We start from the raw sequence: 14131 nt of genomic DNA, 5'->3' as shown, positions 1-14131 counted from the left end.
TTTTTTTGAGACGGAGTCTCGCTCTGCGGCCCAGGCTGGAGTGCAGTGGCCGGATCTCAGCTCACTGCAAGCCCCGCCTTCCGGGTTTACGCCATTCTCCTGGCTCAGCCTCCCGAGTAGCTGGGACTACAGGCGCCTGCCACCTCGCCCGGCTAGTTTTTTGTATTTTTTAGTAGAGACGGGGTTTCACCGTGTTAGCCAGGATGGTCTCGATCTCCTGACCTTGTCTTGTGATCTGCCCGTCTCGGCCTCCCAAAGTGCTGGGATTACAGGCTTGAGCCACTGCGCCTGGCCCAAATCTATGCATCTTGACCATATATGATGGATTTTCCAGGAGGATCCAATTGGAATATATTTTTAATTATTTATTAAACTTATTTAATTTCATCTCTCAGGCTTTTCATAGGAATAAACTCCTGGATCAGAAATAAAAGCTTGTTAGGTCATGTTAAATATGGTCAGCATAGGTACATGGGATTTAAAAACCAAGAAGGAAGCTGGTATTATTCCTTTGGAAAGCCACCTCATAACCTTGAACACCCTTTAGATCTAAGATAAATTTGAAAAACAAACCTAAAAGTAGAGAGTAACTTTGTCCCTGTCATATATATTCACAGTTTGATACTTTCTCAAAGGAAATGAGTAAGCTGAAAAAGTAGAAGTCTCAGAATTTTAGTAGAGATTTTCTTCAGTCTAAGCCAAGGTTCATTTACGTTTGCCTCCTTTTTTTTTTCTTTGTAGGTATAAATGGGCATCTTGCAAGACAGGATTTCTCACGAATAAGGAGTAAAAACCTCTGGTGTAATGAAAAAAGGTGTACAAAGAAATGTTTTAACTGACCTGTTGGAAATCCTGCTCAAACTTCCATAGTTGCAGATACTGCTCCATTTTTAATTGATGTTTTTCCCAAAATCCATCAAAAGCTGTTTCCATATCACGTACTTGAGTCAGCAACCTTAACAAAGAAAACTCAAATAAATTCCTAAATGCAACTATCTGTTTTGTAAATACGTAGATAGGCACAGTCTGGACATTAAGAATTATAGGCAAAGTCATAGCCCATGACACTTGGTTCTACCTGTAGAGACAACCAATGTCCACAGAATCTCTTCTACAAGCAACATCATCTCTGTAGGACAACCTAGAAATAAGTTCTCAGATTTCCAGAGGTCCAGGAATGTTTTAACACACTTAACATATTGCAGCAAAAATGTATAATTGCCTTTCAAAAATACAAAATAAGTAACTCTAAACCAAAAAGAGAGTACTCACTTATTAATAGTTTGCCAGTCACCACTTATTTGCTGATGACATTCTAGTCTTGAACTGACAGCTCCTTCAGTGTCAGGCACTTCCAGATTTGTTAGCAGAATTTTTCCTTCTTTGGTTACAGCTGTAATATCATTCTGTCCAAAGACACAAAAGGAGTATCAGCTAATTAGTAATCTAACCTGAATGATGTGATGGGAAGGAAGCATACAACTATGGCATGAAGACTAGAAACAGTTAATTCTAGAATGGCCTTTGCTTTCATAGTTCTCTGAAAATTCACAAAATTTCAAAATCTCAGTGCCACAAAATCTAAAAGCTATGAAGATCCAAGAACCCCTTGCCTTAGAGATGGATGTTGCAATTAATGTTTTTATAAGATCATCATGGGCAGAAGTACCATATGCTCTATTTGTAGCCTCCTTCTCTAAGTGGTAGAAAGTTCCAATCCAGTCCATCCTATTCTGCTAATATTTTATTTATTTTTATTTACTTTTTTAGAGATGGGGTCTTGCTATGTTGCCCAGGCTGGACCCAAACTCCTGGACTCAAGCAATTCTCCTGCCTCAGGTTCCCGTGTAGCTGGGACAACAGATATGTACCACTGCACCTGCCACTGTTCTGCTAACACTTTTAATGAGCTCAAATAAAGCAGTAGTAGAACAATAAAAACCACCACAGTAGAAAGCATACAATTGCAAATGATATTTAATGCCTACTCAGACACAGTTAAATGTCTTTGCTACTAATCTTTAATTGTTACCAATCACTCCCTGCCTTAAGTCTTATTTTACTTCACATTTAGGTTTAATTAATTCATCAATAAGTATATGCCTCTATTCAGAAGGGCTTAACTTCAGTGGGTGGTGTAACAATATAGACCTTTCTCAGACATCCAAGAGTGATTTAAGATTTCTTTCAGGTGGTGCAAGAGTCCCTTGAAATGGTAAGCAAAAGTTTTGGTGTACATTTATTCTGAGAACAGATTCCATGACACCATCACCAATATGGGTAATAACATCAACATTAAAAGCCAATATTTATGAAGTACCAACTATGTACCGAACATTGTTATACATACATTACTTTCTTTGCCTCATTTCATCTTCACAACAATCCTACAAGGTATGATGCATCATCACCATCATCAACCTCATTGTAAAGATACAGAAACTGCAACTCAGAAAAGGTAAGCAAATTGCCCAACAACATGCAGTTCGTGAAGAACAGAGCTTCTTTCCTTGGACAGAGTTTTGTTTTTAGACTGCGATTCAAAAGGTCAGTTTCTTGCAAATCAAACCATAATGAGATACCATCTCACATCAGTCAAAATGGCTATTACTAAAAAGACAAAAAATAACAGATACAGCGAGGCTACAGAGAAAAGGGAACACTGACACATACTTGTTGGAGATGTAAATTAGTTCAATCACTGTGGAAAGCAGTCTGGAGATTTCTCAAAGAGCTTAAAACAGAATACCATTCCACCCAGCACTCCCATTACTGGGTTTATACCCAAAGGAAAATAAATTGTTCTACCAAAAGACACACGCACTCATATGTCATTGCAGCACTATTCACAATAGCAGAAACATGGAATCAACCTAGGTGCCCATCAATGGTGGACTGTATAAAGAAAATATGGTACATATACACCATGGAATACTATACAGTCATAAAAAAGAATGAGATCATGTCCTTTGCAGCAACATGGATGCAGCTGTAGGTCACTATCCTAAGCAAATTAATGCAGGAACAGGAAACCAAATACTGCATGTTCTCACAAATGGGAGCTAAACATTAGGTACACATGGACATAAAGATGGGAACAATAGACAGTGGGGACTACTAGAGGAAGGAGGGTGGGAGGATGGAGAGTGTTGAAAAACTACCTATCTGGTACTATGCTCACTACCCGGGCGACAGGATCATTCATACACCAAACCTCAGCATCCCACAATTTATCCATGTAACAAACCTGCACATGTACCCTCTGGACCTAAAATAAAAGTTGGAAAAAATTCAGTTTATCTTTTTAATTTAAACACATATCTCTATATACAGCTTTAATCTTCTAATGCACACAGCATGTCTATTATCAGATGAAAGAGACGAGTTATATGAATGCCCAGTGCTTGTTCAGATTATTCTTAAACTTTCTGAAGAAAGTAGATCCAAAAAATACTTGCTGATTATCTGAATTGCACTTCAAAATCCTTCACAAAGCAGCACTCCACAAAGACCTGGGTAGGAGAGCACAACCAATTTGCAACCCCTGGTCTACTGTAGGAAACATCAAGACCTAGTATTCTGCAGAGAAGAGAACTTAGAATCAATTGAGCAATGTTAGCCTTGGTCACAATGCTAGCTCACAGCAGAGATGGGACAAGAAACTCGGCTTCCTGACTCCTCATCAAAAATAAAAAATAGAGTCATACATCACTTAATGTTGGAGATATGTTCCGAGAAATGCATTGTTAGGTGATTTCATCATTTTGTGAACATCACAGAGTGCATTTACACAGACCTAGATGGATAGCCTAGTAGACACCTAGGCTACAGGGCATAGCCTATTGCTCCTAAGCTACAAACCTGTACAGCATGTTACTGTACTGTAGACTGTAGACAGTTGTAGGCATACTGTAGGCAGTTGTAACACAATGGTATACATTTGTGTATCTAAACATAGAAAAGGTACAGTAAAAATATGGTATAATCCTATGGGACTACTGTCATATATGCAGTTCATCACTGATCAAAACAACCTTATGCAGTGCATGACTGCACATAGTAAAACAAAACAAAAGACTGTATTTCTTTTTCTGCAGCATTTATAAGATATTTTTAAATAACATCTCAAATTAATACACCATTTGCGGAGGGGACACTTAGGTCTAACATATCCAGGACAGTCTTTTATAAAGTATTTTTTTATCGTTTTTAAATATATTATATAAATGTCTTTTATCTCCCTTTATGCAACAGCCAGTGTAAAATGGAGATAATAAACACCTCTCTAGAAAAAGAAAGACCATGGAAATCTTTTGTTTGTCAACTCTATCAGACATACCTTCAATAGATGATACCTTTCTGCACGAATTGCCAAGATTTCTTCTATTGAGGGAATATCATCTGGTAGTTCTGTCTCAGCCAGTTCAGTTCCAAAGGACTGTAACATCTGAGCCATTTCTTTCACTGTGAGGGCAAAATTTTCTATAGCCTGCAAAGAGCCGGTGATTATTTTAATTATATGGTAACTCTGTGAGCATATAAAAAAACTAGATCGGTCATTGTATTTGTTTTTATTGGGGGTGTAACAGCAAATACATATACCATGAACTCTCCTCTGCTAGAGAAATATGGCATTGCTCTTGGCAATCAACTGTAACTCTTCATCTAAGACTCTAAGAAACTGAAGGAAGATTAAGAGTCTTCCTGAATATATTTTATCCAAATTTCTTGACTTATTTCTTAGACACTGATGAAAACTATTTCTTAAAGATGCCATGTATTGAGTAATTTGTTTTATTTTCTTGAAAATTACAGTGTTTTCCTTATTCTATAAACTCTCCAATTGGCAAAATTGCCTTATAATCACTTTACTTCTGAAGAGAGATGAGAACAGTAAAGTCACTTTATATTTGTTCATTATCATTTGTGAATAAGCATTAGCATTCCAAACAAGGTGACAATTGAAGGAAATGGGGGAAAAAACTAGTCACAACAACTCATTTCAAGCACTATAGAATATTTGGAATGGTGGTCCCAAAGCCTTTGTTGCCATAAAATGGTAAGTAAGGTTTTGTTGTTTATTTTGTTTCTAAAATCAGTTACTCTGAGAAAGAAGGGCAAAATGTAGAGACTACAGGACCATCTGTTATCCATGCATCTCAAAATATTTGCTTGTTTGTTTATAGCATTACAGGTTATTAAAGGCTAGGCACTGCTAATTTTGGCAATACATCTTCATGTGAATAAATGAATTGTTGAATGAATGCATTGTTAAATGAATTAATGAATGAAACGTTGAGTGAAAAACAAGTATGAGGAAAATGGAATCCTAATTTAGTGGGACATCATTAATTTCTTCAGCAGGGTTCCACTATCTCTGGGATTAGAAGTCAAGATACTTATATATCACAGACATACTTGGGAGGTGCATGGCCCTTGCCTATTTGTAAATTTCTAAAACAGAAGTACACTCTTTGCTACAAATCTAAAATGCCTCAGAAGCATCACTAGGATAATGAGATTAATAATACTACTTGTATTTATTGATAATTTGCCATATGCTAGGCGCTGTGTAAAACATTTTACTTTTGCTATCTCATTTAGTCTTTTTAAGATCCCTATGAGGTAAGGTATTATTAGTCCCATTTTACAGTTAGGAAAACTAAGACTCAGAGAGGTTATGTATATTGTCCAAGGTCATATAACTAAAAATCAGCAGGGTCAGGATTTGAATCCAAATCCTTCGTTTCTTCAAGTTACTACATAGCCACAGGAGGGAATGGGCAGAGTATGATCTCCTTATTCCCTAGGATTCTCCTTCCATTGCCATCCTCAGTGACTGCTCATCATTTCTAGATATTTCCTATGGAAGAAAATCAAGATGTTGAATTTATATGTATGTGAAAAGTGAGGACCCCAGAAATCTGTTTTTTTGTTTGTTTGTTTGTTTTTTGTTTTTTTTCAAATAGGAAAGAATTCTAGAACTAGATTTAAAGGCTAACATGAAGAACTATAGGCTCTACAGTAAGGGCAAAGACAACATACATTTCTGAAGATGATCCATTCACTGTGGCAGTACTGCAAGGTGCCGCCTAACTCAGGGGTTAATTGCTTGTCATCAATGTATGTCAGCAAATCACTAACTGAGCTCAGCATAACAACCTATATAAATAAGCAAGAAAGATACTGTTAACTGCCCTTCATGCCATCCCTCCATTAAACTGTAAAATGAACTTTAGCATACATTTAGCAGGAAGTTACCTCTGATAAATGGTTTTAACAGTTCTCTCCTGTACATGCCCCCATACATGTATGCACTATCTTCTTCAGATAATAACAGTTTTTATTTACAAAACATTTTCTGTAAAGAAAAATCAATCTCCACAGAAACCAAAATGCCTAATTTTCCTCCATCTAAAAGTTTGCACTGTTAATGGTCCAGCTTCTAAAAGAATGCTATGCTCACAACAAAGTAAAGGACTTTATGTAGTAACTTATAATTTATCAGGAAGGGTTGACCTTTCCAAAAGTATCAAAATTTATGAGCACCCTATTCCTAACCTTAAAAACATACAAAAATATTTTTAAAAAGTCATGATACTCTGGACTAGCTCAGGATGTAAGTTCATGGGAGTTCAAATACATAAAACATACACTCAATTTTACTAAAAAATAAAATTTCCTGCTGATATACACATACATATACACACATGCACATATATATATACACACATGTATAACATATATGACATATATTTTTTGCAAAAGTAATTGCTTTGTTATAAATTGATGAATCGATTTCTTTTTTAAATGGTAGAAGTGAAAGATTTTTGGGCATTTCAAATGTATACTTTTAAAAGAGAAACTTTAATTTTTTTCTTTTAAATGCTACATGGGCACATGTAAAATATAAACATCATGGTGCAAGTCTTCATGAGAATTAGAGGAACAAAACATTTAAATAATATATTCTTACTGGTAATTTAAGCATAAAATCCTCCTGACTAAACCGAAATCCAATGTCTGTGAACGTTCGTTGAAGAAAGCTGGTAGGACGTAAAACCAAAACCAAGTGCAAGTTCCCAGGGAAGGAAGCCTGTAGAAAGAAAAAACAAAAGAAATTGAAAAAAAAAAAATTGTCGACACACACTCAACTGAGCACATATCAGAAAATATGTAATTGAAAGAAACAAACTTTAAATTCATAAAAGCCAGTAAAAGGCCAACACTTTACAAAATGATATTGATAAAATCTAAAAACATGCAAATAGAAAGAAAAATAATGTAAGGCTTCAGGTCAGATCCTGGCAACACTTCTGGTAAGGAATTTTCTCACACTATAGAAGCAGACCCCACGTTATGAAGAAATAGACTCTAAACTTTTATTTTAGAGTTAGTTATTTGAAATCAAATTGCACTTATTTCCTATAAGAACAAATAGAATTAGGTGGCAGTTTCCTAGGATAACCCTAAAAGCCAAAGGATTTTTGTCTGTGTATTTACACTAAACAATGAAAGAAAACTTTATTATGGGATTATATTTTTATTTTAATCTAATCAATATTCACTGAACATCTTCTATGTGTCTACTTCATGTATTTAAATGAATGATTATCAAGCTCTGTTAGGCACTGAATGTTCACAAATTAAGAAAATACAATCTCTACCCAACAGTTCAACTGCAGAGTCCATTAATAATCAGCAACTCTTTAACACGATAAGTTGATAAGTAATCAAAGGAATTAGAATAATATACAAGGGGAAATGATAGTACCAACTCTCCAAGACATAGGAAGGTCAAAAAGATCCCGAAGCATAACGAGGAATTAACTAGATCAGAATGTCGTTCTAGTTCACCAATGTTTCCCCAGCTTCTAGAACTTGCTGGCACATAGTATGCAGTCAGAAATAATTGCTACACTAAAGAATTCAAAAGACAAAGAAGGAAGACACATTGCAAAATAAGTGGAGAATGGAGTGACATAGCCCAATTTTAATAATAAATTACCGTGTACTAAATGTTTACTCTGTGCAAAGCATTTTGCCAATATTATCATACATTCTTTTCATAATAATTCTATGAAGGAGTTAGGTTACTCACTTTTACAAATAAAGAAAGTGAGACTCAGAGAGTTTAAGTGTACCTTGCCCCAGCTGGCAAAGCCTTGATTTGCCCCTAAGTCTGTGCTCTTAATCACTAAACTACTCCATCTCCTGAAAAGGCCCTAGTCAAGAGAGCTAGATGAAATGATGCTGGGGGACAATGGGAGATGGTGTTGGGAAAATGGGCCAGAACTGCATCAGAAAGGATGATGGGTTTTTTTTTCCTGGAAGTAAGGGGAGTCTCTAAGAGGTTTTGAGCATCAGAACAACATGGTCAAATTTGCATTTTAGAAGGATCACTTTGGCTTTGGGAAGAACTGGATTTGAACAAGAGTAGAAGCAGACAGATGAGCTAGGAGGCTGGTACAGTAATCCAAGCCAGGAATGATGAGTTTCTGAACTAAAGTAATGATACCAGGAATAAGGGTAGAATTTAGGAGGTGCAATCAGCAAGACATAACCACTTGATGTACTTGCTGAGAAAGGAGGTACTACGAGGATCAAACTCCAGATTTGGGGCTTGAGTAACTGGTTGAATGGTACAACCTTCACTGAGATGGGAAACACAAGAGAAAGAGGTTTTAAGAAGGGGAGCAAGATTCTGATCTCCATTCATATACATGTTAGGTTGGAAGGGTCAGGAGGACATCCAGATGATGTCCTTTGGACAGCTGTTTGTACAAGTAAGAAGGGAAAGAAGTCTAGGCTAGGAGTGCAGAATCAGGAGTCCTCAGCCTCAAGACGGCAGATTAGAGCATAATAGAGCAAAATATATGAAAAATGTTCCAACTGCAATTATATTTCAGGCATATTGCAATACTACTAATTAAACAAAACTATAAACTAAGAATAAGATACTGTGGGGCAAGGAGTTTATGGGAACTCTCTGTACTTCCTGTTCCATTTTGTTGTGAACTTAAAACTGCTGTGAAAAAATAAAGTCTATTTTAAAATAAAAGAAAAAAGTAACTTTCACCAGGGTATAAAACATAGACTCTTTGGGAAATGATGCTCAAAACTGGGGATTTTCCTAATTCAATTTGAGATGGTGATAAAACATAAAATGTTAAGTGGCAATGAGAACTAGAGTAAATGAAAGAGAAACGAGTATGATATGCACAAATAAGTAAATTAAAAAAGCATAAAATTAAATCAATAAATTAAATAATGACTATCAATATACATACATTGGGATGGTTGTCCAACTTATAATTCCCCCAGGAGGCCATGACTGTTACTCTCTCCCTTCATCCGAGAAACTACTCCCCCTTCTATTATTCTACACATTGGTTCCAAATGAGAACTCTTATTTTCCTACATGGCCCTGCCTTCCAACACACAATGATTAGTGGTGATTAGAAGTATGATTAGGGCCAGACATGGTGATTCATGCCTGCAATCCCAACAATTTAGGAGACCGAGGATGGAGGATCACTTGAGGCCAGGAGTTTCAGAACAGCCTGGACAACATAGTGAGGCCCCATCTCCACAAAAAGTTTAAAAATTATCCAGTCATGGTGGCATGCACCTACGGTTCCAGTTACTCAGGAGGCTGAGGGGGGAGGATCGCTTGTGTCCAGGAAGTTGAGGCTGCAGTGAGCCATGATGGTGCTACCGCACTCCAGCATGGGTGACAGAGCAAGACCTCATCTCTTTAGAAAAGAGAAAGAAAAAAGATAAGCAGAACATTTGATGTAAGCAGGGCCAAAAAAGTCCTGCCCTAGAATTTTCAAACTAATACTGAGTGAAGGAAACATTGAGGATGCCATTTAAAAGCAGCAGATGGCCAAGAGCCCTGCTGCTGGAGAAACATCGAAAAGAATAAAATTAACATGTATACAGAAACAGAGAGAGAAACAGAGAAATAGAGAGTTACAATGGTAATGTATATCCTACCTTCTATTATGTACATAATGTGTATTTTATTTTATGTTAAGTATAATACGTATTTTCCAGCTGGGCACGGTGGCTCACACCTGTAATCCCAGCACTTTGGGAGGCTGAGGTGGGAAGATCAATTGAGGCCAGGAGTTCGAGACCAGCCTGGCCAACAGGGTGAAAACCTGTCTCTACTAAAAATACAAAAAATTAGCCGGATATGGTGGTACAAGCCTGTGGTCCCCGCTACTGGGGAGGCTGAAGCACGAGAATCACTTGAACCCGGGAGGTGGAGGCTGCAGTGATCTGAGATTATGCCACTGCACTCCAGCCTGGGCAACAGGGTGAGACTCTGCCAAAAAAAAAAAAAAGGATTTTCCAGTTATTACAGGGATTAAAAGAAATAATGAATATAAAGGCACTCTTTACATTTTTATTTTAGGTTTGGGGGTACATGCAAAGGTTACGTAAACACGTGTCACAGGGCGTTGTTGTACATATTATTACTTCACATAAATATTAAGCTCAGTACCCAATAGTGATCTTTTCTGCTCCTCTCCCTCTTGCCAACCTCCACCCTCAAGCGGACCCCAGTGTCTGTTGTTTCCTTCTTTGTGTTCATAAGTTCTTATTTAGCTCCCACTTAGTAGTGACAGCATGCAGTATTTAAGGAACTTAAATTTACAAGAGAAAAACAACTCCATTAAAAAAGTAGGCAAAGGATATGAAAATGAACTTTTTAAACTCTAAAATATTAATAAGACAGGTTTAAAATTTTGCCTTGGATTCTTGGACCTCAGGACAAGCAGGTTTGGGTAGAAAACTTTAGGGATATGGATAAAGGCTTGCTTAAGGGAAGAATCTGACAGGGACTTGTGGGAACTTTGGGCCTATTTTTAAGTGGAAAGCACAGACTTTATTTTTACCCCCTTAATTTTGGGAGTTAAGCCTTTCCTTTTTCTTCACCTGGGTAAATTCCCATTATATTATTATACTCACCTGCCTTGAACTTGTTTATTTTTTTCACTTTTAAATGAAATTGAAAGCAGCCTATTTTTACCAACATTTAAAGCAAAATTACTTTTATTCTTTCATGGATTCTAAGTTGATCTGGTTTCATTTTTCTCTCTCTGACTTCCCTTAATCTTATATTCTCTTGTATCTGGAATTCTCTGGATACAAGAACCTGGAGCTGACTTCAAGCCAGGGATACTCACCCATCTCCAAAATTATGTGTGGGGGAGGAGGGGATGGGAGGATACTATGGGAATAGAGAGAGCTATGTAGCAACTCTCTGCCTGAGGTAAGGCCTTGCTCTCTACTCTGCCATTCCTAGGAGAGCAAGGCTGTACCAGCAGCCAGGTCCAGAGACAGCTGATCACATAGCAGGGAACGAAGCACAAAGAAAGGAGAGAAAAGGAAAATCACTGTCTGCAAGATGAATGGGGAAGTGATTTTAAGCAGGGGTAGGGATATTCAGCTGCTCATAAGCCAGAGATTTTATGTTGGATGTTTATCAAACCTGTTATTGCTCTATTTAATAAAGTGTTTTATCCCAAACATTGACAGCTATATAAATTGCTTCTAAAGATAATTCTATATTCTAATCAGCTTATTCTTAAGTAAAACCTTCTGATTATCTTAGCATACATTCTCATTCCTTAATTCCTTCAAAATATTTAGTAATTCACTTGTCACAAAAAGCCCAGAAAAACTTGAGCTTTTAAAGAAAATGCACCATCAGAGGATGAAAACTTCATTTATTGACTACATATTTATTGTAGTACATATTTATTGTACTACATATTTATTGACGACTTCATTTATTGACTACATATTTTTTGTTATAGTACAATTTTATAATCTTTTGTGCATTTCTTCCTAGAGCACATGGATTCTGTTAACCTAATAGTTACTCCTAATTTTAGTAGCCATTTGGGAGACTAAGTAACTTGTAGGCAATAGCTACACAACTAGTAAGCAAACGGAGCAATCAGGTGGCACTCAAACAATTCATTTGATTTGTCAGTTATTTTTCTAGAAAACTAAATCATATAGTTCAGACCAGGTGTATTGTTTTTATCCCTTGTGCCCATATGTAAATAAGACATACCTGAATTTTTAATCCCACTCGCATTCACTTAACCCAGACCATAATAGGTGCCTGCCAAACTGTCATACTTTTAAAGTGAATCCAGACCTCACATTTATGACTACTTTTCATAGCTTCTCTTTAGCAAAAAGGACATACATTTCTGTATATGTATATATTCAGGACCTCTCAAAGCTTTAAGGTACGGAAAGGAGATTGGATAGTTGGACAGGGGTGGAAATGTTATTTATTGAATGCACACTACTAGAATCATGCCCATAAAGAGCACTATTATGACATTGTGCTAAGTATTTACATGCAGTAGGTTCTATTTTTGTCCTCATTTCACAACTGTAGAACCTGAGTGCCATTATCCCCAAAGATGTCTACATCCTAATTCCTGGAACCTAGTAATACGTTATCTTATATGGTAAAACAGACTTTATAAATGTTATTAAGGATCTTGATATGGGGAGATTATCCTAGATTATCATGGTGGGACCGATGTAATCATTAGGAAAAGAGGGAGGCAGGAGAGTCAGAGAAGAAGATGTGATAGCAGAGGTCAAAGTGATGCAGGGGTATAAACCAAGGAATGTGGACAATCTCTGCAAGCTAGAAAAGTCAAAGAAACAGATTCTCCTCTAGAGACTCCAGAAGGAACACAGCTCTGCTGACCCTTGATTTTTAGCCCAATTGGGTAATCTTGGACTTCTGACCTCCAGAACCGTAATGATACATTTTCATTGTTTTAAGCCACTAAGTTTGTAGTAATCTGTTACAGCAGCAATAGGGAACTAATACATTGAGGTTTTGTGAAGTCAGGCAATTTTTCAAGACCTTCTAGCACATAAGTAGCAGAATTAAAACCCCGATTCACCTGCCTGTAGAACTAGACTCAGTCAACAAGAGGCATTTGGAGAAGTTATAGCAGGGATGATACAAGGATTGGATTGGTTGAGAATCTAAACCTGAGACCTAAAGCAAAGGTGACAAACTTTAATGCCTACCATGTATTACGTAGATAATATAAATGTGAAGTAGGCTTAATTAACGAACAGCCTAAGTTAGGTGGAAAATAGCAATTCACACTCTTCCTATATGATGAGGAGCAACAGGAAGTGGTGGGAACCGTGGTGAACTGGAGAACATGAAAAGCAGAGGGCACTCATAAGTCAGTTCACTCATAAATCAGTTCCAGCTACATGTTGTCATGTGGCAAGGTGGGCCCAGCATTGCCAACTCTTTGGTTTCTCAAGAGAAGACAGAAATCCAGATTGTCATGCAAAGCCCAGATGTTTAAAGATTGAAAACAAATTGAAAGTTCGTTAAAATGCTGTATAGTCTAAACAAAACACATCTGTGCACTGATAATTTGCAACCTCTGAACCAAAAAGCTTCATAGATCTGAACATCGATCAATATAAATAATATGGAGACGTCCTTATCAGTGATTGCTGGCTATGAGAATCTAGAGGGGACAGAACACTCTTGAGCAATTTTAACCTGACAAGCCATATAAATTTAAGATTAGTTTGTATGTATCTATGTGGATACACATATAGGTATATAGAGAGAGTACTTTTTCTCTATATACCAATATTTGTAATAACTAAACGTCTGAAGATAATCCATCTTAAAGCTAGTATTTAAATGAACAATCAAACAGCATAGGGTATCAGATGCACATATCACAGCAAATGTAGCTCAAGACCAGTGAACTTTCCCATTTTGGCTTGGGAATATTATATTTCTAAATTCCTGGGCATGCTGCTTTAAGAACCTCTCATCTGTATGGTTATATAAACATGAAAAAGCACAATTTCTTTTTCCCCAAAATCAAACCTGAGATTTTGAAAGCATCAATCATTTTTGAGAACCTGTCAAAAAAACAAAGGGGTTTGGGCAAAGGTTAGTCTTGTTTTATTTCAATGTGTTTTTTTTTTTTTGCTTTTTTTAAAAAAATAGCGTGCACGAGAGAGGAAACAGCATTGGTTTTAGCTTCTTGCAGACATTTTTCTGGAGCTCCAGCATGTGACTGCTTAAAGACATCTCAGT

General features: G+C 36.8%; 1 protein-coding gene across 5 annotated transcripts in view; it reads right to left on the bottom strand.

Annotated features, from left to right (window-relative positions):
• The window catches only part of MCF2 (MCF.2 cell line derived transforming sequence), a 129700-nt gene that overhangs the window by 40150 nt on the left and 75419 nt on the right, over window positions 1–14131 (bottom strand). For all 5 annotated transcript variants that reach the window (XM_037989224.2, XM_007992844.3, XM_073013389.1 and 2 more), the window contains 5 exons: window positions 6977–7096; window positions 6046–6162; window positions 4340–4489; window positions 1273–1406; window positions 841–955 (listed from right to left, as the gene is read on the bottom strand). In XM_037989224.2, the coding sequence (XP_037845152.1) occupies window positions 841–955; window positions 1273–1406; window positions 4340–4489; window positions 6046–6162; window positions 6977–7096 (636 nt within the window). The remainder of the gene's footprint in view (window positions 1–840; window positions 956–1272; window positions 1407–4339; window positions 4490–6045; window positions 6163–6976; window positions 7097–14131) is intronic.

The sequence above is a fragment of the Chlorocebus sabaeus genome, chromosome X (genome assembly GCF_047675955.1).
Source record: "Chlorocebus sabaeus isolate Y175 chromosome X, mChlSab1.0.hap1, whole genome shotgun sequence".
In the NCBI taxonomy this organism is placed as follows: domain Eukaryota; kingdom Metazoa; phylum Chordata; class Mammalia; order Primates; family Cercopithecidae; genus Chlorocebus; species Chlorocebus sabaeus.
This window is presented reverse-complemented; position numbering and strand designations above follow the sequence as displayed.